General features: G+C 33.0%; 1 protein-coding gene across 3 annotated transcripts; it reads left to right on the plus strand.

Annotated features, from left to right (window-relative positions):
* Positions 1–351: 351 nt before the first annotated feature.
* On the plus strand, positions 352–13,432 carry LOC133180948 (arf-GAP domain and FG repeat-containing protein 1-like). Of its 3 annotated transcripts, XM_061315415.1 has the most exons (9): positions 352–530; positions 1,874–1,967; positions 2,158–2,412; positions 3,361–3,577; positions 4,826–4,900; positions 5,910–6,323; positions 7,521–7,598; positions 10,300–10,943; positions 11,123–13,432. In XM_061315415.1, exons 1-9 carry the CDS (start codon positions 370–372, stop codon positions 11,177–11,179), a joined length of 1,995 nt encoding a protein of 664 aa, XP_061171399.1. In that variant the 5' UTR covers positions 352–369; the 3' UTR covers positions 11,180–13,432. The 3 variants fall into 3 exon arrangements, with proteins under 3 accessions (XP_061171399.1, XP_061171403.1, XP_061171402.1); XM_061315419.1 differs by lacking the exon at positions 7,521–7,598; XM_061315418.1 differs by lacking the exon at positions 4,826–4,900.
* Positions 13,433–26,395: the final 12,963 nt, after the last annotated feature.

Genomic DNA, 26,395 nt, shown 5'->3' on the forward strand with positions numbered 1-26,395 from the left:
TTAACTTCAGTTAAGATCAAAAAGCATATCTTATGCAATAACTAGGTCTCTGCTCATGCAGATGCCAATCTTACTGCTTTTAAAGTCTTTTTTTCCATTGAGCACCATCGAGTAGTGCAAATTCAAATTTTTTTTTTGTTTCAAGTTTCAAATTTTTATTTGATATAAAGACTCAAGGTGGGTAATATGAATACAAATGAACACAACAAAATGACATATAAGCAAGGATACAAGAATGAGTGTCAATAATGTTAATTACTATATACGTGTATATTTATGAAATTTTTTATACCCGAGTAATATTCGTAAGAGTTACTGCCCATCGCCAATTTAAATGCAACTTCCGGTTATTTGACATCTTCCTCTAAAATGGCGACTAAACGAAAGCAAGATGAGAAACACCTCAAAATGTTACGGGATATGGCGGCTTTACCACACAACAGACAATGTTTCGATTGCCATCAGAGAGGGCCTACATATTTGGACATGACAATAGGGTCATTTGTATGTACAGCATGCAGCGGAATACTGTAAGTGATCTATATATACATTTGTATTCAAATTAACTATGCACTAAAACCCTTCTTCAATTTGACTGTAACTTTCTTGTTACATCACTAAGAGGCAGTTTTCATCATTATATTTCTTTCACATATCGAATAATCGATAGTAACAAATCGGATTAAATCATGAAGAGAAACTGCTCCCAAAACTCATTTTCAACACTAGCCCGAATTTCCCCAGTACAGCATTTTCAAGTGTATAAGGTAGAGAACGACAGCGGGAATTAAACCAAAGACCTCAAAGCTGTGTTGAACTCAGATAAATTATGGGCTCTTTTGTAGTCTTTGTAGATATGAATTATTTTATTTTATTACATTTTCAACAGTGGAATACTGTGCTTTATTTATTGAATAAAAGTGATATTCTCTCACAGTGTGAAAGGATACCAAAATGATATTCTCTCACAGTGTGAAAGGATATCAAAGTAAGTAAAAAGAATAATTTCTGGCCTGTCATAAGATAGAGATAGTAACTTACCATCTTAATAGAGCTAAAACTGCCAATTTCTTCCCAAATATGTTGCTAAAATCCATGCTATGTAATGTTTTCAATCTCACAACTGCTAAGCTATGACGTCTCAACCGCTCAACTATGACGTCAAGCTTATGACAGTGTGTTAAGAAAAGACAGGGGCAAAGGGAAAATCAAAGAAAATCCAATAAACAGAAAATTCAATGTTTTGTAAATGAATATGGAATTTATTTCACTCGTGAGACAGGATTTTTTGATATTTTCACTCGTGCTTCACACTCGTGAAAATGTCTATGTATCATACTGATTGCTGCAAATTGAAAATGATATCATTTGCCCCAAGACTTCCTGACCCTGAAGACTGCATATTCCCTTGGGATTAAACCTCCTTATATGGTTGTCAGTTACTGATTTTGTCACTGATGAAAGTATTCATATTGTAGACAAGAATAAAAATATGAGAGACCTGTACAATTATTTATTGGCATTTTATAAATTGCTTACTTCCCTTTGGTTCTAACAAACATTTAATTGGGACATTATTTTTACAAGACATGAATATATTTTTACTGCTTTTTGTAAATTGACAAGGATATTTTTAATTACCTATAGGTAGCTGGATTATAACCTCATTCATTGGTTAGGGAATATCTTAAAATTTCATAATTACAGCTGCTGTTTCACATTCCTCTTCATATATATTTAAAACTTCCTTTATATTTTTTTATCGAATTCATCCTGTTAACTGCACCCTTAGATGTACATGTATATCCATCTGCAGGGCCCTTGTTGACTGGTCACTTTTCTGGTTGTATTGGTTTTAATTTCTTTTTTTCAGACGAGGAATAAATCCACCACACAGGGTGAAATCAATATCTATGGCCAGTTTTACCCCAGAGGAAATTGATTTCATTAAATGTCATGGAAATGAAGTTAGTTTTATTTTTTTCCAAAATGTTTTTTCATGAATTAAAGATTATAATTAAATACTCTTGTAAACATTTAACAGTATTATTGTGTGTATAATGAATTATATGATATTTGACTGGTGTAATCTTGTTCATTCCATAAAATCTGCAGATCAAACACAGAGTTTTATGACTTATTGTGTATCATATGCAGTTTTGTAGAAAAGTTTGGCTAGGATTATATGACAGTCAGAAAGACCAAGCAGAACCCGACTCCAGAGACGAACAGAAAATCAAAGATTTCATGGCTCAGAAGTACGAGAGGAAGCGGTGGTACCAAGCTCCGACAGAAGCCATGAAAGAGGAAGCCAGACAAGTAAATGAGTCCGCTACAAACCGACAGGTACCAACACGGCCACTGAAGACAATTCTAGGGGACAAAACTCCAAAGCTTGTGGTTCAAAATCAGGTAATATAACAGGAAGTTTCTATTGTAAAGGTATTAAAAAGAAGTAATATCCTCTGACTCATAGTTTAGTATATTGTGACATGTGAGCTGATGTATTCATGACTTTAAAGTTTCAAGTATGACAAAAGTTATGTTCCAGTCAATTATGACATGTACTTGATATAGAAATATTGTATTGCAAAGTTTACAACTGTAATAAACATCAACAGGATGTATGAATCTTATTTCAGAGTAAAATTTTATGGAGACCTACTGGTTTGTCTCCATGTTAATTTTGAGTATAATACTGTCTTGTTTAGAAAATGGAATTCATGGTATCAAAGACATAAAGAAGTAATAAAAATATTGTGTAAACCATGCTAAATGCTAATTTAATTGTTTATGGTAGATACTGTGTATTTACGATTTGTTGACAATGTTATCAAAGTTAAATAAACATCAGAAAGGTTATGTAAACAAAGCACAGGATGTAGTAAGTTTAAAGGCTATCTGGGTACTAAGATTACACAATATTGTCATTGTTAAATAAATACATGTACAGTGATAATAAACAATGGATTGAAACTAACATCAGTCAGTGACCTAAAATGACTTCAAAGGAATATAGTTTAAGTAATTTTGTTTTAATGAGTTTAGTATTGTTAGGTTTGAATTTACCTATCATATCCTTTTATTAATAAAACAAGGATTCATTGCTGAAAGCCACATCATCGTTTCCAAATAAGTTCTGGAAATGTATCTTTATAAGTAATAGGAAGGTATTATTATTATTATTAAGGTCATCATTCAAAATCTTTAATAGCTGAATATTTCAAATAGACTTGTTTAAATTGTTTTCATTCACTGTAGCAGATTTAAATTAAAGAACAGCCCCCCCCCCTCCCCCCCCCCCCCCAAAAAAAAAACTGTACAACTAATTTATTGTATTTATAAATATTTCTTTCACAGTCACCCCAGACAACACCAAAGAATCAAGCAGCCCAGCAGCCCCCTCCTGTGTCCCAGCCCCCAGCATCGCAGAGTTTCTCCTCCCCAGGACAACAAAATCAGTCCTCCCAGTCCTCAGGATCTACCACTATGGACCTATTAGGAGATTTGGGAGGAGACCCTTTTGCATCGTCGGCCCCGCCAGCCCCAAAAGTGGCTACAGGTGGTGGTGGTGAAGGTTTGTTCCATTACAGTGGTTACAGGATTCTTAATAACTTAATAAAGGTTTTATACTCTACAATAAGAAGACCAACTGTAGCTTTGTTTCCCACAAACATGTAAATCAAACACTGCAAGTAGATGCACTGTAAAACTAGCTTTACTTTCATTTCAGTAAATATTCATAAGGTTCCTGATTTATCCTCACAAGTGTTTATTGCTTTAAAGCTGATACATAATTATACTACCTTATCACATATGAGATGTTTATACATGTTAAAAAAGGTTCAATATTGAATATAAAGGACAATGAATAAGATTTTTATTTGCATTTTCCAAAGAAAGGTATTGTGTGAAAGATTATTTTTATGCCTCCACCATGAAATGGCCGGGGGCGTATAGTGTTTACCCTTTCTGTCCATCATTCCATCATAATTAGTTTCCATGAGACTGTGTAAATATCTAATAATTCATGTTTTCTGAACTTTTTTTTTTTGCTGTATGTAGATCCTGAGTTTTTTTGGTATATCTTTTCAGTTTCGACACTGATGACTTGCAGATCAAATTTGAATTTCATGATGATTGACCTATTTTTACGAAAGTTATGGCCCTTAGACTTTGAAAATTTCTTATTCATATTGTTTTCAGCAATTTTTTTTGCTGTGCTTGTAGATCCATAATGATCCTAGGTTTGTCTTTGTATTGATGACTTAAGATCAGATACATTCATATTAATCAAGCAATTTTTACAAAAGTTGTGGCAGTGCCTTAGACTTTCAAAATTTAAAGTTATTCACTGTTTTTAGATCTTTTGTATTAATTTGCTTGTAAGTAATCACCAGTTTATGTACGTTGTGGTCTAGACAACTGCTCCAGAAAACAAAAGCAGCGGTGTTATATTTTATTTTTGTGCCATTTCCACCCCTTTTTCTTTTCTTACTCTTGAACTTTTATATATTTTAAACTTGGATGTCAGTGAGGGTATTTGTGTCACCCTGACAAATCTACTTCACAGTATTTTGTGCATTTGAAGCATCAAAATTACCCAATATTCAGCATAATTAGACATAATATAATGATGAATAAAATTAGACATAAAATAATGATGAAGAAAGGTGCTAAGTTTTGCAAGTGATCATATCCATTAGAGAGAAAAGACAGTTCCAGAGGAATCAAAAAACATGATTGAAATGGAAAGAAAAGAACTTAGACTTAAATTCATGTAGTTTAAAAGTAGACTATCTATGCTATAACTGTACTATTTCAGGGGGTTTTGCTGATTTTAGCCAGTTCTCTGCACAACCTGCTTCTCAACCCTTCCCAGCATTCCAGAGTTCCAGCAGTAAGTTCCTTCCCCCTCATTGTCATGTCATTGCACAGAGTGATACATAGATTTTGACACTTTCTTTTAGACACTCTATGGTCAAATGTAGATAAGTTTTCACATTTCATTCATTTTGAAAAGTAAGTCGTAGATTCAAGTTTGGTCAAAGTGTGGCCTCAGAGACAAGGTTTGGGTCAGAATTGGTGAACAAAGTTAAATACATAATATATAAACATATTTAAAAATGAGAAGGCTTATACGAACAGTTTGTAAAGTTGGCAATAGGCCAATGTACATTGTTATTGATGGATGAACACTTCTACACTCGCAAAACTTTGTAAAGAATGTGAACATTTTTGCTACTGTTTTATTGCACTTATTAAATGCTCTCCAACAAGATTTAATTAAACTTGCTTAGCAAATGAATATCACAGACAACAATTCAGATATATAAAAATTATATTTAACATTCATTAACTGGTATAAAAAATATAACTGAAATATTTCAGTATGCAGGGCTTAAAAACTGATAAATTGTTACGCCTTAGTATTGTATGTGTGTACATAAATTATTTAGAACAGATGATCATACATAAATAGAGATAATACATTTGTTATGATGCTGTAATTTGTTTTTGAGTTTTTATTCCCTCCACATTTCATCATTCCTTTCATGCATGCCTTAAATTGCTAGATTGCAGTTTCCTATGAAATTTCATGTTAATATATTTAATAGAACAAAAAACATGAAAAATTAAATGGTGATATTTTATTTTAATACATGTATTCTATATTAAGTTGTTTTAGCTGTGCCAATATACATGTAATTCTTTGTGATTTCATTTTATGGACCTCATATGTTTTTATAATAAAAACTATCTGATCATGCAAGTATCAACTGAATTAAATGGTTCTTAATAATAGAAAATATATTTATTTTGGAAATGCATATATCCCCTTTTTTTTTTTTTTTTTGGTTTTTCTTTTTCACGTGTAATATTGATGATTTCTTATGATGAATTTACAGATACAAACACACTATTTCCAATGTCCAATACACCAATCAGTGCTGCCCCAGCTGTGAATGGGGGATTTCCCAGTTTTTCCCCAGCCCAGGCCCCTCCAGCGGCACCTGCTGGTAGCGAATCATCAGCATCAGGGGGAAACAAATACTCAGATCTAGGAGACTTGTTCAGCGCTCCTACCACAACAGAGTCCAACACAACAGCCCTAAGCTGGGGTGGCTCCACCTCTGTATCTGGGATATCCTGGGGTGGGGGAGGAGGAAGCAGCAATTCAGGGGGGATTGACTGGAACAGTGGGGGTGGTAGTGGTACTGGTGTGAACTGGAACAGTGGAGGATCCAGCAGCACCATGGGAACCACCATGAACTGGAACACTTCCTGCGGCAGTACTAGTTCTATGGCACCATCAAGTTCAGGTTTGTGGAATGAATAATTTAAATTCTATAAAATTTGATATTCAGAGAAAAAAACCCAGCATTTTGTTAAATATGTACAGCTTTTTTTTTACTGATATGGAACACCTGATTTTTTTTTTAATTTTGGTAACATACAATTTGTCATTCTGAAAACATTACGACTCTTGCAATTGACTATCATTGTGCACATTAATTGCAAGTGTCATGCTGTTTTGAGAATGATCCATACTTATTAATTTCAATTGTATGACATGTAATACTGATGAAAATCTGAAAGTTTTAAATCAGGATTACCATAAGATATAATTAAGTACTGAAAAAGATGACTAAGAAACAGTAGACTCTAAATCCTGTCTTTGATTTACCCAGACCATAAGAAATGAGCATTTAAGCTGAAATAACTAATGCAATACGCTCTGCATTGGCCTCCTAGGTTAAAAAGTTTTTGGAGGAGGTTCATCCCAAAGAAGCTGTAAAGGGATACACACTTCCAGACTTGCTTAGATGCATCTGAAGTATATTTTGTGGATGAGTGAACAGTTTAATTTTTTGGAAAGATCTATTTCCAAGAACCTATAAGCCTTTATTTGACCAAATTTGCATGGATGCTGCCTGTAGAAATGCAAACTACCAGACTTGCTAAAGGATTCTGCATCTGATCTATATTATCCTGTTGCATGAAGAGGATGGATTCTTTTGAGGTCCATTCCCAAGTGCCATAATTATAAGCCTCATCTGGAACAGACTTGCATTAATGATGTGTGGTAGGGGGGTGGGGTTGCAAAATTATAAGACTTGCTTTGGATGTTGCATCAGTCTACATGTACCTGTAGATTTTCTGAATGAGGCAGAATGACAGAAGTTTTTGGAGCAGGCCACTATCAGGTCATTATACGTCCTGCCTGGACCAGACTTGCGTGAATGATGCATCTAAAGATATATTTTAATATTTTTTCTCATAATGCTGCAAGTGACATTTATTTTAATTTCTTGATAAAAAGCCTTTTATCATTAACTATAGGTACATTTATAGAATTTTGATACAGAACATTTATTTTCATGAGACTTGAATAACATTCTCAAGGGGAACTTTGTAATTTTTGATTACCTCTCTTTATTGAAAGAGAAACAGAGAAATTATCTGGGTACATGATTATTATTCAGAGAGTATTATATATATCTGATGCTCTATTACAGCCTTCTCTATTCCGCCCAGTGCTTATTCATATAGCCAGCTGGGTAGACGTGGGAACCCATTCTTCTCAGACTCTGGGGGTAATTTAGCATGTCCTGATTTTTTCTGAAACTTTTACTGTTGAATGTTGCATTGAAAAATTCAGTTAATCAAGGCATTTATGGCTGTGTTTCAGCTGTGTTAGTTGACATTATTTGTTTGAAGTTACTTCATTGTTGTTAAGAATGGCATAGGCCATACATGTGATAAGTCAAAGACCACAAAACTGTACAGGAGCCATAAAAAAACTGAAATTTGGGTGAAAAAACTGTACACTGCCTATCAAAAAATGGTACAAAAAATGGTATAAAATATCACTTAAATTCTTCTGAAATTCCATCGTAATCATTGTAATAAACATCGTATCTTTTATACCTACGAAGATCTGGGTCAGATTCACGTATATTAAGTCATGTATATCAACCTTAGAAGTTGGCTTAATTTTTTTCAATCAAGTTACATATACGAAACATTAACAGTAATTAAGTACCCCTTAAAAAATAAAGCTACCTAAAGGGGTATTTGATACAGATTTATAGCAAGATAATTATCCCAATTGGCAGTTCACACCTTCGCACGCGATGGTTTGTGTACACTACACAATTATCAGAAGGTCAAGTGTCAAACACAGGTGACGTTTTCCAGTGTCTCGTGAGCGAGAATGAGGAAAATGGCAGCATTTAGCGAGAAATTCAAAATACTGTACAAATTTTCATATTCCGTGAATTTTGGTGTCCCGCCGGTACACGATGAATGGGCTCGAAAAACTGTACATTCTGCGTACAGCCGGTACATATCACATGTATGATAGGCTTCAGCTTATGCATTATTAGATAAATGTTGATCAGGTAGGCTGCAGGTCATGCATTTGATTGTTCAAAGAATCGTTCTATTGATATTCATCTGGAATGAGATTTGTTTCAGTAAGTTTAAGAAAAACAAAATTCAGATTAAGTTTGCATATGTACATGTATCTGTGTGCTTCTTTGTGTTTCAGAGAAAAGATATCTAAAAGATAAATTTGATTTAGTCAATCATTGTTGCTTTAAAGTGAGATTTAAATAATTTTTTGATGTCATTTTTGTGCTAGCTGATTTAAAAACTGATTTTGAATGAATTGCAGTAATGAACATTGTGTCCTCAACAATGAAGAAAGGTGGGCATTATTTTGAAAAAAAAAGTCTTACTAAATCTTTCACTTTTATTTGGCATCAATTTGAAATTATTAAAACTTAAATAAAAATTTATGAAATAAAGTACACATCTTGTACACAGATGCAAAATCTAAGTCAGTATGAGCTATACACATACTCCTTGTAGTTTTAGGTTTAGAGAGAAAAGCCTGGTTAAAATATTAGAAACCACTAATAAAGATAATCTGGCATGATATACTACTGTTCATTATCATCAATGCAGTATTTAAATGCCTTATAACTAGAATAAACATATTAATGCTAATATTCTCTTTTTGTTATAGCATGTTTATCAAAAAACTACATTGTATAATAGCCTTTAACTAGAATTCTGCTTACACCTCTCCTTTGTTAGTAACAGAGGCAGCAGAAAATGAGCTTGAATTGACACAATGAATACACTGTAGCCTCTGTGGGTTTCTATCATATGATGATAAATTCTTAATTTTAGCTCTGATGGTGCAAGACCAGAAGAGCTTATGCAATGATAAGGTGTCTGTCACCAATCTGTGTGTCTGTTTGTCTGTAAATTGTTTTTTAGAAAATGCTACACCTCCTACAGGTTTGATTTGATGTCATTTAAGAGGAAATTAAAAAAAAAAAAAAAAAAACCTGAAAAATGGACTTGATTGAGTTTGAACGAGTAAAAGTGGTACATAAAAGAAGACAACACAATTCTATTAATCAGTTTTTGATTTTGTTGAACAGTGTTGCATTGGTTGCAAAAAATGGACACTTCTGTGATATTCTTCAAAATTCTGCTTTAATTGTATCTAATTTCAACAGAAATTGTTTCAAAAAAAGTAGAGTACACCACAATTCTTAATTACGTGTACAGAGTTAAAGATTGGGATGAATGTTGCTGCATTGGTTTACCAAATATGGCAATCTATGTGAAAGTATTTTTTTTAAAAAGATTACTTCTCATAAAGTTTTGGTCTAATTTCAAACACAACATGGTACACAAGTAGACTTCACAAGGGTAGATACTTTTTTCAAAGAGTTTTTGATTTCATTTGAACTGTATGGAAAGGGTTACTTATAAAAGTCTTTTGAAATTCCTTCAAAATGCTACACTTCCAAAAGTTTTTGTCCAATTTCAATAAATCTTGGTTAACAGGTAGATCACACAATTCTCTGTATTGATATTTGCTAGTTGTATTGAGGTAGACAGGAGGACACAACAGCGATTTCTCAAAGATGTCCAAGACAAAAGAGTTCATGATGGTCAAGGCCTTGCTTGAAACACACGTTTCTAAAAAAAGATTAATTTGTGACATTCTTTCAAAATGTTACTCCTCCTACATTTTGATCTGACTTCAATAAATCTTGGTACTAGTTTGAAAAACATAAAGAAACTTGTACATTATTTTATAAGTGTAAACACGAAAGGTTTGAAAGTTCAGATTCAACTTTTCTCTTCTTTGATTGAAAATTTAAACCAGTAGAGCTATGGTTTCATTACAGACATTTTGTTACTTTTTAAGAATAGAAAGGGTTGAGGTTTTTTGGATTGACACTTTAAATATTATTATGTATATTTAAACAGGAGCCAATCCATTTGGAGAGACAACAGCTGCAACCCAATCTAATGTTAGCAATCCATTTGGAGGAAGTGCAGGTGGAGGTCATTCATCATTGTTTGGCAACCAACCTAATGCAGGATTTGGTCAACATTCAGGGGGATTTGGAAATCAACCAACCAGTGCAGCAGGATTTGGGACACACACTTCCATGGCAGGAGGGTATGGAACACCCACATCAGCAGTTGGAGGATTTGGTGCCCAAACATCAGTGGCTAGAGGATTTGGACAACCAGCTTCAAATCCTGGTACTTTTAACATGGGAGGTTTTGGACAGACCTCAACAGCTGGAGGTTTTGGACATGCTCCTACACCAGGGGGGTTTGGACAAAACCCATCAGCTGGTAATTTTGGGCAGCCAGGAGGAGGTTTTGGAGGTGCAGGAATGTCAAATCAATTTCATAATCAGAATGGAGTCTTCAGTTCTATGGGACCATCAAGTACAAGTGGTGGATTTGGGACTGTTTCACAAGCCCAGACAATACCAAATCAGTTTGGAAATTCAATGCCTGGACAGTTTGATAATAAAATGGGAGGGACCCATGGGTTTCCATCAGGATGGGGAGGCCAGCCTGTAGCCACAAATGCACAGTCAGTCAATCCATTTTTGGTATGTCCTGCAATTGATCCCTAAGTAATGTAAAGTGTATTTCCATATATGTCCTGCAATTGATCCTTAAGTAATGTAAAGTTTATATCAATATGTTGATAGCAAGTGACACTATTCAAATATATCTAAGTTGTACCTGGATGCCATGATATCATCGAAGTGTCATGCTTTTTTTCCAGTCTACAGCTGCTCAGTCAATGGCCCCAAAGAGTGGTTCAACAAACCCTTTCTTGTGATGGACAGGAGTAGTTTGTTTTAGCTTTTTATGAATTTAATTTTGAGTGAACACTTCTTGAAAGTCTTTTCAACCAAAGGTGATTTTCAGTTGAACAAAGATGACAGTGGTGCCATGTGCTATTGAATGCTATCAGTGTGGGCTTGCATGAGATTAAGGTGTTTGGAAGATTTCATGAGACTGAAGTCATATTCATGTACATGTATATACTGATGTTATTCAATTTTATTTTAAAGCTTATTTTAAATCAAAGGTATATTAGTTGATGCATAACAGTTGGCAAAGAAGAGTATGTTGTGATATGGAGATTATAGCTCTGCCAGGTGTAAAATCCTCTCTCTTTTTTTCTCTTTTTTTAGTTTGACAATCTATTTAGCTTAGTCGGTACAGTTAAGGTCCAAAATTCATCAACACTGCAAAATTTGACGATTGCTGAATTTGACAGCTCAAAATCTTACATTATTTCTAAGTCGTCTTGTTTCTAGTGAATGTGCCATTGGAAAAAATTAATGAAAAAATAGATTTTCCACAACCAAAAATTACATTTTTTGCCAAATTGATCAGTGGTATGAAATTGTATAAAAATGTGTGCCATTTAATGTCAATAGTTGTTAGTAAAGAGCTAAATTAAGCAAACATTTCCAAAGTTAGCAACATTGTGTAATATGGACCTTTCCTGGACTGTAGTTAGCTAACTTATACAATCACTTAGTTGGAATACAGTAATGCTAGTACACAGGTCAGATGTTATACACATATGGAATTCTATGGTATCAGTTGTACAGAAAATAGGGAACACAATGCAATTACATGTTTATTGGTATAGCGTAAGGATAGAATTGTATAAAATTGAATAAAATTCATTTTTGTTACATGCATTTTTCCCAGAATTTTATTACAAATATTTAGAATATTTGTATTTGAATTACCTGTTTGTAAAACTGATTTTATGTAAATTGTTTAAGATCAATGTAAGAGTGTATTAATTTATGGTTAGTGAAATGTTTTGCTTTTTTGAAGTACAGTTGTGTAAAAATGTTAAAAATTTTATGTATTAAAAATTCTTTGTAGAAGTATTCATATTCGTTTACCAATTTAATGTTGAGTTAATTTTCTTATCTTTGTGGTCTTGATAATAATTGTGTGAGGGATAATTATACGTGTAAAAATAAGGGTGGGGATAGATTTTTAATAAAGTAAGTTTACTCATATTGTTAAGAAATTAATCTGTACAACTTATTTCAAACCAAGTTCAATGTCATGATTCATGAAAAACAATATATTTATATATTTCCATCATATCACAATTGTAAGAATGTATCCAGGGGCATTAAATTACAAAACAAATTACAGTATAACACAAAAGTTAAGTATAAACTTTGTTTCAATAATATGTTTTGTAAGTTTTGTACACCTGTCTGTCTAAAAGATTAGGTATTAAACTCAAAAATATTTGTAAGTTCATGTAAATCCATAGATTATGTCTTCCATTAAAATGATTTTAGTTTCAATATTACAAAAAAATACTATGAGGTTTGCAAATTGTTGTGACAATAAATTAAAAAAAATCATCTTTATTTTAACAAAGTTTTGGTTTGAAATAATGATAAAAGAAATAACACTGCATGTACATGTAGATTTAAACAAAATCTTTCACTTCTCTGTAGGGTTTTGAAAATTTGATTATGATGAATAGAAATTTCCAGAAACAGAGATTTTGAAATTGTTAATGAAGCTTTAAATCTAGTGATGTACAGACTATGACCTTGCCAGTGAAAAAAAGTTTTCAAGATATATTTATTATTGATTAAATGCTTCATTTCAGACCATGCTTTGTTGATATTTGTATGACTATTATTTCCACTACATGAAATATTAAAAAGTTTTGAAAAATCTGGGATTAATCTTATAATATATTTATTTGTTTATTATACATAAAGGTAAAAACATGCTGTTTGTTCAATATCTTGTGTAGAAACAGGGTACTGATTTTAATCTTTTAATTATCTAGGTTGGGTGTGTTTATCTAATCGCTGTTTTCCTTAATTGTCAAAGACATAGCCTTTTTTGGTGTAGGCCATTGCTTTACAGGCATATGTGGCTGTACAATATTGTTTGTTACTATACTTTCAGTATTTATGCACTGTAGATATATTTAAATTGCAATAATTGTCAGAAATATTAATGAGCAGATGCTATATTGAGTCATTCTTAATTTTGTTGTAAAATAACAAATATAAAATCAGATTTTATATGTCATATTTCATGTGTTATATGTCGGTAAAGGACAGGATAAACCTGTTAACGGTCGAGTTAATTTATAGGGACAAGTTCAAAACAACCTGTTGGCAATGTTCTTTCTTTCTTTTGTTAAAGGGTGGGGGTCTATTTTATTGGGTCACCTGAGTGTGTCCGATATGTAACTGTTGTTATCCATGGTCGTGCGTTGTTCGTCGTCTGTGGTGCCTTGGTCAGTCTCCTTAGGATATTTTCATCTTCTCTGTAATGATTGAACCAATTTAACCGATTTTGATACATGTATATAGTATCAATAGATAAAGGGAAAGAAAATTTTAATTTCATGGCCTCTGCCTCCCAGAAGATGGAGGGACATGACCAAAACCATTAAAATTGATGCATACAATCTTCAAAAATATTTATACCTGGAAACAAGCAATCAAACTGTTGGGCAGGCATTGTGATGAAATTAAGTTACTGTAATGAGCGTTTAACTAAAAATGTAAAATTCATGTACTCTGGATTTATTTTAGACTCCTGGGGGCTGTTTTTGAAAAGGTCGGAAGTCGTAGAAAATGTCGTACGACTGAACTTCGATATACGACCGTTTTTCACAGATTTTGGACTTGAGATTACGACAAGTTTCATAAAATGGTCTTACGACATGTCGTACGATCGGCACATTTAAAGACTTGCGACTTACGCTTTACGACTTTTTGTAAAAAGGCCCTGGGCTGGGTTTAGTCGCTCCTATTTTGAAAATGCATTATATTTTCACACGCTTCTCTCTTTACACAGGGACAACTACCTGGCAATCTGCACGAGTATAATGAGTACTCAACCCTTTACCAAAATTGTGAAATTCATGTTCCCAGGGTACATCGATTGGGTTAAGTTGTTCGTATGTTATATATATTTTTTGAAGAATTGGTTGTTGAGCTTCAAAGAAAATTCAATATTTTATATGACTATTCCTCTAAATGAAGCCTCCATCAAATATACCCTAAAGAGAAGTCGCTTTTAGAAATGTGGCAAAATAGGCAATGAAGAGAAATGTCAATTATATATGTTGGTTTAATCTGAATTATAATGGGAAATTTAATGATGCACATTAACAGCTGACAAAGGTAGAAAAATTACTGTCATTTTTTCCTTAAAATCGAAAATCAGACGTGTATTAAATATTGAGACAATGTTTTCTCTTTTCGACACATATGTAGCTCAGTAAGCGCCCGCTCCGAAATCGGGGGTTCGTGGGTTCGTGAAGGGGTAGTCCGAAATATCTGACGTTTTCCAGGCTTTTTTCACGATTTTGATATTTTACGTGCCAGGAAAACGTCAGAACCGGCGCCATTACGAAAACTGGAAATTTCACCGTCTCCGACCGGAGCTGATTTTCGATACTTGCAAACTGAATTAAATGCCGAACTTACAATTTATCAGTAGCACAATGCTTCTAGTACTCACCAATATCGATGAAAAGAAAATATCACTCCACATTTCGATTTGGTCTTACAAGATTTCAAAATGGACGAAATGTAAAGAAAACTCGACCGTCTGATAAATGTTTTCACAAGATTGTATATTTCATAACAAACCCATATAAACGATGCTGATGAGTACTAAAGGCATTGTACTATTGATAAGTTGTGAATTCAGCATTTAATTCGGTTCGCAAGTATCGAAAATCAGCCCGAGAATGCCGCCTCGAGCTGGGTTGCAAAGGACTTAAAACTGCAACAATCAATCATATTGCAAGTATAATGAACTATGAATGTGAACAATGGAGAAATCACAACTTTAGTGATATTGAAAAACTATTATATGTTTTGGGAGTTAGTAAGAACACAAATACTACTATAACATACATCTATTTTGAAACTGGAAAACTTCCAATAGAGAAGATTGTTATGCCCCGGGATCGAAAGATCCCAGCGGTATATTGTTTTTGTCCTGTCTGTCTGTTTGTCTGTTTTTTTGCTTTTCAATTTTGATTCAACTGTTAAAAACTGATAATTATATCCTGAAAACGTGTTATAAATATTCATATGGTGAATGTGAATATCCTAGTAAGCAATCTAAAATTTGGGTTGTAAATATCGAAGAAAAACTTTCTGAAAGTTGACTTGGATTTATTTGGTTTGAACAAGACAACATAATGAGTAATAAATATTTTTCTGTTGTCAAGCAAGAAATAACAGATAAATTCATATAACATCTTTTGGCTGAAATTAATTGTTTATCAAATGTATTTTTACAAGCATAGTGTAGATCATCTATCCTTAATTACAGTTTCTATTTGTCAAAATCAATACTTCCTCTTCAAATGAGCAGAATAACAATGTCTTAAGGACATACGCAAAATACTTCACAAAATTGTAATCTACTGCATGATTATTTTCAGGATATTATCAGTTTAACATCATAGGAGCATCAGATGTTCTTATAGACAAAAAAGATCAGCATACATTACGCGTACCAGAGATTTTGAAAAGATATCAAATGATGAAAATTCTTCTGTTTTCAGAAAATAATATACAAAAATTACCAAATGTATTATTTTAGCTGAAATTTCCTCAAAATTTTTTTTTCGAGGAGGTATACAGCACCATAAGAGTAAAACACTTATTTGAATTCTTAATTACAGAAAATAAGAAAAATAAAGTTCAAAACTTCGTTGCGTATATCCTTGACATATTCTTGCAACTGAAAGCGGACGACATAGAAGTATTGTATAAAAGGAACAAAGATTCTGTGAACTTTCTAAAGATCAGCATAGAAGATGAATTTCACTTTGTTTAGATTTGTCTCTACCGAAAGACTTAAGAGTTAGATATCTTAAAAAAATTTACTGAAAAAAAAACATCTACATTTAAATTTGTAGGAAATCTGATGAACTTTGAAGTTTAGGAATTTTTGACATTTAGCTTTAAGTTAAGAATAAAAAAGAAGTGACGTAATTCGTTCTTTGTGTGCTCTATCTATAATATATATAATGTCTGTGTTTTAAAAATCAAGCACCAAAGAAGCGTCATACCATACGATTTTTTTCTGTTTGAATGTTTGTAATATGTATTAAGTTAAAAAAGAATAATACTAAGTAATATATTTAAAAAAAAAATTTAGAACTTTAAATTTCTTCTCTACTTATTGACTTAACCCTTCACCAAAATTATAAATTTGATGCCTCCTGAAGATAGCATTCGTTTGTCTACCAGATTTCCATGAATATTGAAGATTTCCAATATGTAATGTATTTGAAGTACATGACCAACTTAGCCCCACCCTGGGTTCGAATGCTGGACTCAGATTTTCAAAGTTGTACCCATTAATATATAACCATTTAAGCCCCACCCTGGGAACTGAGCCTTTGATCCAGGGGACCTGAAATTTGCAATTTTGATTTGGGATTAAGTTCTCATGGTAATAATATACGTTTACTAGATGTCCTACAGAAAAGAAAGAAAAAGAATTTCAGATGTAATAGATTTCAATATTGAGCAGCTTTGCCTGCCTAGGCCTGAACCATGGGTCAGAGGATGATGAATTCTGCAAGTTGATTATAATCATGCAAACAGTTCGCCTGCAAGGTGTCCATGAGTAAATATGGTTTTCAAAATTGTAAATTAAATTTATTTTCAGCATATGACCAACTGAGCACCACCCTAGGGCCTGATAGCTGGATCCAATTTTATAATTTTAGACTGTATTATGTTAACATTTTGCCGCAGAAATTTCAAGAGCAGAGAAGATTTTCAAAGATGTAAAGCATCGTCATGACCATCTTCTATCCTAAACCAGGGGTCATGCATTTCACTATTTTGTGAAGATATGAGTACTAATTAGAATCATGCCAACAGTTTGACTTCTAGATATCCATGGCCATGAGAAGGACAATTTGAGAGGTAAAATGCATTTACAATATTTGATCAACTTTGCCCCACCATTGAGCTTGAACCCAGTGGCCATGAATTTTATGAATTTGGTGGACTCTGGGTTCATTGCTTACTAGTATACTAGTAATCATGCCAATTGTATGACCGTTTTAGATCCAAAGGTACTAAATACGAAGATTTTTTTTTTTAGATTTATTTTTTTTTTTAGTTTTTATAGTTTTGTGCACAGCCGTCAGTCCTAAGTGAGACAGAGGCCATGAAAGCCGTAATTTCCCCCTTTAATCCAAAAATGTTACATTCGAAAATTGGTTGAATTTGGTTCAGGGGTTCCTGATAAGAAGTCGAAAATTTTCAGAATTTTACAACTGACGCACAACAGACGATGATGGACGAATATAGAGTATTTTGAACATAAATGAATAAGCAGCATTGATTTCCAAATTTACATGTATCACATATTAAAAAAAAAATTAAAAATTTGCTTTATCACAATTTTTTTTTAAAAAAAGTTTGAACAACCTACTAGCACATTGAAGTTTCCTTATCTGACTTAACGTACACACTTTGAGTATCCATAGGTCCTTTAACTTGGTATGGTTACCTCTACCAGAAGTATTATTTCCTTCAAATTCTACGTCGATGAATGAATAAATACAATATAGTGTGCAATTATATGTGATATATACTTTATTGACGATAATCCACCCTCGGATATGGAATTGACGGTATTTGAGGACCTCCGACATACGGGACAAAATGGAAATAGTACAAATGTAATAAATCTGCATGTGTTCAATTGTCCCTATTTATTTGCTGGTCCTTAATCAATTAAAATATTTCCTTAAAAGGTATGAAAATCAATATTCTTTGGCTGAAACATTTCAACAGTAACAGATATACCCAAAAGGGGGAAAATCATAATCCTTTATGTAAGGAAGATTTTATACTTGTTTTAAAGGAGTTAAGCAAACATGGAATCAAATGAGGAGACCAAATTTTTCTCGAATTTCTTTTTCATAAACTCCACAGTGGCGCCAATGTGTGTTTTATTCATATGCATTGCAATCATGATCGTTTTCTCTACCTCCAAACCGATACCCAATCCACGCCCTGCAGTATGGGGGACAGAAGCTTTGTTGACATTCTTTAGTATGGTGGTTACTTTTGTCATTTGGTTCTTTGTGAAGCACAACCAAATCAAATTCTTTGTCGATCAGCGAAGAAAGGATCCCTCTCATAACCTAAAACTGATTTTCTTCTGGTTATTCGGAGCCATATACGTCTTTAATTCTGCCATGAACTTGGGAATCAACGTTGAGTGTGTGCTTGATAAAGGACCAGAACCGTTTCCATTTGCGTATCACATAAACATCTTATGCCATTTGTCAGAAATATTTTATTGTTTTGGACAATTGGGATTTTTGAGTTTTTATGGAAAATTCAGTTTTAAATGCTCTCCTGTGATTATTCATGGGATATCTCTAATGATTATTGCCCACGTACTGAATTGGTTTCGTCTACTCTTAGATTCCATTATGAATGTCAATAGTAAGTCATGGAATGCTAATGTTACTTTACCGGAAGATTGTTTCTTGACATCCAACATTTCTTCTATCGGAAGAAATATACATCCTTACATTAGACCATTCATCATCGAATACAGCTTACTTTCGACCGCGATAGTTCTCAAAATGTTGGGTATATCTGACAGCGACTCAAAGAAACTGTCTGAAGGAATTGAACATACCGGTAGATTCTACGGTAATGAACAGTCGATAAATGATTCTTTGGAAAATAAGAATATGGAAACCAGACATACTTCATTTTTTCCGCCGATCGGGACTGGCTTGATACTTTCTTTACCTTTTTTAACGGGTTTTATATTTAATTACCTACAAACTCCAAACACAGCAATGATTTTTAGAATAATAAGCATTGTTTATGAATTGGAAGTTCTGGTACTTATTTCACTTGGAAAATGGAGATTTCAATCCGAATTCTATGAAGAAATTGAGGAAAGAAGCACTGCACCCAATAATCAGATCGTGCTAATCTTTGTCACTGCTGGAGCAGTCGCTTACGAAACGTTTGGATGCATTGCTGGACTGATGCTTGCTAAATCGGTTTTAGGCCTTCTGTTGTTTCTGAATAAAATTCTTCAAACTATTGCTATTGTGCTACAGACGATGTTTATAATTTACACCAGTAGATCTACGTTTAAACTGAGATCTGTTCGTACGAGATTATTGAAAGCTAACAGTATTTTTCTTTGCATGTTCTTCATGAACATTTCAAGGTGGTTTGTAGACAGTATCGTGACAGGGAAAAGAACTCAGGCCATAGTTATCCAAGAACAGTTTTACAAAGAAACATATTGGAAAACCATAGAGTATTCTGTATTTCCAGTTAACGTCTTTTACAGATTTATCACAGCCATAGAAATGTTTGAATTACACAGAAAAACTGTAACCCACAACTGATATCAATTTATTACGAGTTCAAAGCTTAAGTCTAAAGCAAAAAGAATTTTTCAGAGAAAAGAACTATTCAATATAATTAAAGTTTTGGATACAGAAGGAGAGTGCATAATGCTATTAACATGTTTTTGAGTATTTTGAATAATCATTGTATCACGTTTCAACTTCATGTGTAAAAATAACCCTGACATGATTATTCAGGGGGCAATCCTCCAACCACTAAATTGTAATTTTTCTAATACTGTATGCATATTTCGAAGGTTAATAACACGGATGCAAAAATTGGAGTAATTTTCTTTGGTGCCTTATAGCGGATGTTTGAATTTACCAGACTATGAAGTATATTTTAAACATATATATAGTAACCTTTAATCTTATGATTTTTTTTACACGTACTTGAATGTGCAAAATTAATGAGAGTGCAAATGCAAAAAAAAAAGTATTTTACACCTGTTCAGTATTATGGCATCTTTCTAACAAGGTTGAGATAGAAATAATATTAAACAGGAAGAACTCAAAGTCAATTAAAGAAATGAAGATAACGGACAGTGATCGAATAATAATAATAAATCTTATAAACAATACAAAATTCAAAACAAGTCATAAAACAAGGACCATTTGGACATCCATAGGTGGAATCAGGTGCCTAGGAGGAGTAAGAATCCTCTGCCGGGAGCCCGTTGTTTTGATCAGATAGATTGATTCGTCGCCAATTCTAGTATTAAAAATACTTAATAAATGGCATAAAACGTAAGTCAGAATACGCCCAACGATATGTTTTATTTGCAAATAAGGTCATTATAACGACCATAGAACTAAAAACGCTAACTTTAAGTAAGTGAGGTTGTTGAAATCCCTGTAACCTCAACTTATTTCTCAGTAGTCTTCCTGGGTTTAGAACCTGATCATACACAGAGCATGCTCCTGAATAAGTTTGGAAATATAAATACCATATGCAGATGAAAGTGGAATATTACTATACATAAATAAAGGAATTATCAATAATGTCAAAATGAAGTCATCCCATTTGTCATTCAGTTGTTATTTGACAATTATCGGTTATAGTCACTAAACATCCAAAAATGAAACAAATGTGATATATTCTGTGGTGTCTTATTTCAAGTTCACTGAGATATATCGAATGTACATATGAATGAAGGTAACTTTTATAGTGTCAAAATTTCCTCCTTGAAACATTTTTTTTCTCACACAAAAATTTCTCTATGACTGCTGTATGAACAATAAACATGCAGCTTTGCACTCGGAGAAGCGAAAATGTTAACAGGTCTCAGATTAAGCATGATTAAACACGAAGAAAGTTTAAGACAATCTCATATACAGAGAATATTACATACTACAATCCATACCATGTGTCATATCAGCCCGTATGGCCCCATATCAGTCCAAGGTCCAAATGCCCGGAGTCTGATATGACATATGATCTGGATTTAAGTATGAGCTGTTTTTTTTTTTATTTATCATAGGTTTATTTTAAAATATTTAATTAGTGAATTCACAATGTTTTGTGCATGCATGACCTTTTTCTTTAAAATCCAATTCTAGGTTATATTAAAACTATATTAAGTCAACAAATTTTAGATTTAGTGCATTAATATTGATTTACTCATATATTTCAATAAATCAAGTTAACTAACTTTTTAAAACTTGATGAAAACGTTATTTCCGGTTTTATATGCATTTTTGCACACTGGTCGTTTATATGGGGTACTGTAACGTCACCTGTATCGCACATTGCATTATTGGTGTGTTTACTACTAATTAAGTATTTGATAAAGAAAATTATTCCGAAGGGGTTTAGATATAATCTAGATAAATAGATAAAAATATATAAAAATACACTGATTACTGTTTTATCTACGTTTTAAAACATGCCATCAACAGTCCATTTTATATTTTATAAACCTTTAATTTTCTTAATTTTATATAAGCCATGCATGGCCATGCCATGCATGGGTCTGCTCAAGTTAAAGAGGCTGGGGGGGGGGGGGGGGGTGGCCATTTTTAGACTATATTGATCTCCTTTAGAAGAAGAGCTCCATATGAAGATATAGAAAATGATCAAATTTTAAAACTAAAATTTTTGAAATTTTTCTTTGCCAAATGATAGTTGACAGCTTAAGATATCATATCTAAAAAATTAAGTTAAATCTGGTGGTTAATTTGTGGTTAATTTGTTGACCCCCAGCCTCCTTAACACAAATAAAGAATACATTTTGAAGTAAATGACTTGTTCCATTGTACAGTAACTACATTTAAAACTTAAAAGCTAGAAAAATATGCGTAGTTTTTGCAAAGTCGCTAAAATATAATAAAAAGTGTGGGATTTTAAGAAAAGCCTTACTAAAAATCATACGCATTGTGATTAATTTAAAATAAGCCAGTTTGTTTCCTTACAAAGAGCACCATAAATGTATATTGTATTTCTTCCTTATCTGCCTCAACTCATAATATCCACAACGCAGGTGTGCTCCATGAATGAAAGGGAAGAGAAATTGGACTTTTCATGTTGTGAAAATTTTTTAAAGTAAAAATATACAGTTAACATTGTTAGTTTGAACAAGGAGTTTATATGCTAACAGAACAAAGTGATATGGCTCACATTTGTATATACTTTTAAAAAAAAAATGGGATGTGAATAAAAATTTGGTCCAGGTTTTTTGAAACTCTTATATTCTCACGAAAATCATCAGGAATATCGACGCGTAAGCAGCAAACATTGTCCTTATGCTCAAACATTGTGTTACTTCCACAAACCTGATAAATGGCTAGGACTTACGATATTACAAAACTGTATTTTGAATTCACTTTATTATCTTGGGAGATGAAATTTGAAATTTTCAGAATCACCAAAATGAAGATTACACTTGAAAGTCAAAGGATCTTTATCGTTGGAAAACTTAAATCAAAAATTATTTTGAATGTTTTGGTATTTATGCCCACTATGATCAGTTTACTTCTAGAAACAATGTTGTAGATAAAATTGCAAATATGCGCATGGAGCAATTAAGCATTTCCTCCTTAGGAATTGATCAAACAATTGAACAGTATAGGATAAGGCACTTAAATAGGGAAGTGATTTATTTGAATCATGTTAAGGCATTTAAAGATTTTGAAGTCACGAATTTAACATTAAAAATGTCCTTTTGTAAATCTCTCTCAGTTTTAAAAATAAAATTCCATTTTCATTGCATTATTTGATTGTAACAGGAAAATTAAGAGGTTTATATATATTGAATAAAAGTCTTTTACAATTTAAAACATTGTTAAACTGAATGATATCAAAATATTTAAAGTATTCTTATTTCAAAAATAAGTCGAAAATATGTCGAGCCTATTCTTGATTATCATCAATATTTCAATACATTATATATCATCAATACATTATATGACTTTTCAACACTTTATGCAAGCATTCCTCATGATAAATTAGAGACCAGGCTTTATAGCATCACAGACAACTGCTTTCTTCAACAAAAATTGTGATTGATCATCAGTCTACAATTTTTTTGTTAAAGCATATTCTGATTCCATACACAGGTACTGTGAAGTTGCATGATTTTAAAGAGATGCTTGAGTTCCCCATTGACAAATCTATGGAGTCTTTGAAGACTAGATCTTCTAGCAATTTGTTTAAATTTCCATGGGTATTTATTGTGTCTTTCATAAGGAGACATGTTAGTCTCACACATCCGTTTCATAACTGGAGAAAGCCATTTTTGGCCAAAAATTAACTTTATTAGTGTGATCATTTCAACCCTCGTCAACTTCCCTTATCTATGTAGCAATATTCCTTTATTATCTATTTAAAGTGTCCATGTCTCCCAATTGATTCGATACGCAAGAGCATGTTCTGCATACAGAACATTTCTAACCGAAACAGGCTTCTGACAAATATGTTGATGATACAAGGGTATCAACAATCAACGTTTCACAAAGACTATAGCGATACAACGACGTTGTTTGAAGGTACAGCCTGTGGTTAGGTGGGGTGTTGACAGGCGTATTTAACACAGAATGTTTGGATTTTATCCAAAAGTTTTCTATGGTCCCGTTATTTATGTAGCAATATACCATTACCTGTATATGGGGTTTATGTCTCACCGTTGATTCGATACGCAGGAGAATGTTCTTTGTACGAACAATTTCTACAATGAGACAGACTACTGAAAAATAAGTTGATGATACAAGTGTTTCTACAATCTCGTTTAAAGTCAACATTTCGAAAATTCTAGGATTGAGACAATGACTTTGTTTGCAATTGCAATCTGTCATTAGGCTGAATGTTGACTGATGTCTTTCATACAAATTATACGGCCATTATTTTCAAACTGAATTGACTACAGATTTCTTCGTTTACCAGATCTTGACAAAGAGCTCAGGCAGTTGTGACAGGTCGACAGTGAATGCTTACTCCTCAATGGCACATGATCCCACCTCTGATGTTTTCAGATGTCCGAGTTTGCTCTTCACACAGTTTGAATTGTTTCATTGGACTTTAAGCATGATTATTAGTTATCTTCACATTTCTTTAAGAATTATTTACTCAGTTTGAAGTTGTGACGCTTTTTCAGTTTCAGGAGAATGTTAATAATAAGGATAAGGGTATGAATTATATTCTCATCGTCGATACAACTGAGGCATTGCATAGGCTTGCACCACCTTTGTTATAGCTAAAATGTTTATACCAACCAACCATGAGTGGCGCAGTCGTTTTGCTGATAAATCTTTATACTTTTCAATTCCAAATTGATATTCAATGTACATGCATTTTGTATTAAGGATGCCAGCGTACGTGTTATTGAACAAAAGGTACTATTCACTTCTTTCTGTGTTTCTTATTACACTGTAATAATACCGAATGGGCTATGAACACTTTCTCTGTTGAACATCTTGTGGTATATTTCACAATCATACTGGAAGAAATAGTATCAATGTTGTTTTTGAAAACTCATTATATATGATAATTATTTCAATATTTAAGGTCTTTGAATGAAAATTAAGCACATTTAGGTTATTATATTTGTATTTATGAAGAGGATTTTGTCCTGAATAATTTCACAGAATACATTTGCAGCTGTCAATCTACAAGAAAATATTACACAAACTCGTAACAATCCTCTACTAATACAATTGCTTTAGACTTTAAACCAGCATGCAGCAAGTGTGAGTGAATTTTCCGTTTTTCACTTTCAGCTTCCTCAATCCTGGACACTTTCTAGGAAAAGATAATAAAAATTCTCCCACACGATTTTTTCCTTAAAGTGCAGTGACAAAGAAGCCGCACGAGTTGTTCTTCAAATTCGATCAATCCTCAGGTATGTATACGTAAATATTTCTTTTTTATAGTTCAGAGATTCTTACATCTGATAAACCTATTTTACAATATGATAATTTTGAAATTAGTATAGAGATTGTTTTTCTTTTTCTTTTTGCAGAAAGATGGCTGACTCGTCGCGTACTACTCCATCCCAGGCTCTCTCAAGCTTCTTTTACACAAACTCTATGTTAGCACCTACGTGCATTCTGTTCATGAGTATTGTTATAATGATAATTTTCTCAACGTCAAAATCAGTTCCAAAACCACGTCCAGTTGTTTGGGGAACGGAAGCAATTATGACTTTTATAAGCATGCTTTTTACGTTTCTTGTTTGGTTCCTTGTACATTACAACAGACGCAGATATTTAAGAGGGCAAGTAAGAGACGACGTGTCCAAGAATGTTAAGCTCGTTTTCCTTTGGATATTTGGTCTTGGCAACATTCTTAATTCTGGAATTAATATGGCTATCAATATTGACTGTTTGATTTTTGGTGGCCCACAGCCGTTTGAGGGTGAGCAAATTACAAGTATTCTTTGTCATGTAACTGAGATATTTTTCTGTGTTGGGCAGTTGGGATTTCTAAGTCTTTATGGATCGCATAGATTTAAGTCATCGTCTCTAATTAATTATGGAATATCTTTCATGGTCATAGCTCATCTTCTTCGATGGTGTAGAACTTTCTTTGATTCAATTTTGGAAGAAAGCAAGCCATCTTTTTCAAATAAAACGTTTGTTGATGACTGCTTTTATAATTCCACCATAGTTTCCATTCGACATATGTTTAATCCATACATCGGACCAATTATCAGTGAATACTGTTTACTATCTGTTGCCATAGCTGTTAAAATGTTTATTACATTTGACTTTGGTTCAAGTATGCAAACGGAAGAAGCGACATTGAGGCAAGGAGATTCAAGTTCTTGTTCCGATATTGAAAATTCGTCAACAATTTCATGGAATATGTTCGACATACAGAGACATCAAATCTCTTTCTTTTTGTCAATAGGGAGTGGACTAATTTTATCACTTCCTTTTGCAGTGGCTTATTTTTTACTCCACTTCAACAACCATAATTTGCCTGATGTCTACAGAATAATCAAAATACCATATGACTTATTGGTTTTATTTCTTTTGTGCTTTGGATATAGACAATTCAACGTACAATTTTATGAAAAATTAAATAGACAATCAGAAAAAACAATATATCACCCAGTTCTTGTCTTCGTAACTGCTGGAGCCATTGCGTACACCACCTTTGGTTGCATA

The sequence above is a fragment of the Saccostrea echinata genome, unplaced genomic scaffold (genome assembly GCF_033153115.1).
Source record: "Saccostrea echinata isolate AGI-Se365-2 ecotype Australia unplaced genomic scaffold, CSIRO_AGI_Sech_v1 ptg000008l, whole genome shotgun sequence".
NCBI classification, from domain to species: domain Eukaryota; kingdom Metazoa; phylum Mollusca; class Bivalvia; order Ostreida; family Ostreidae; genus Saccostrea; species Saccostrea echinata.

Coding starts and splice junctions, on each gene's coding strand:
- LOC133180948 (XM_061315415.1), top strand. CDS start 370: ATGGCGACTAAACGAAAGCAAGATGAGAAACACCTCAAAATGTTACGG. Junction 531..1,873: donor ACAGCATGCAGCGGAATACT/GTAAGTGATCTA, acceptor TCTTTTTTTCAG/ACGAGGAATAAATCCACCAC. Junction 2,413..3,360: donor AGCTTGTGGTTCAAAATCAG/GTAATATAACAG, acceptor TTTCTTTCACAG/TCACCCCAGACAACACCAAA.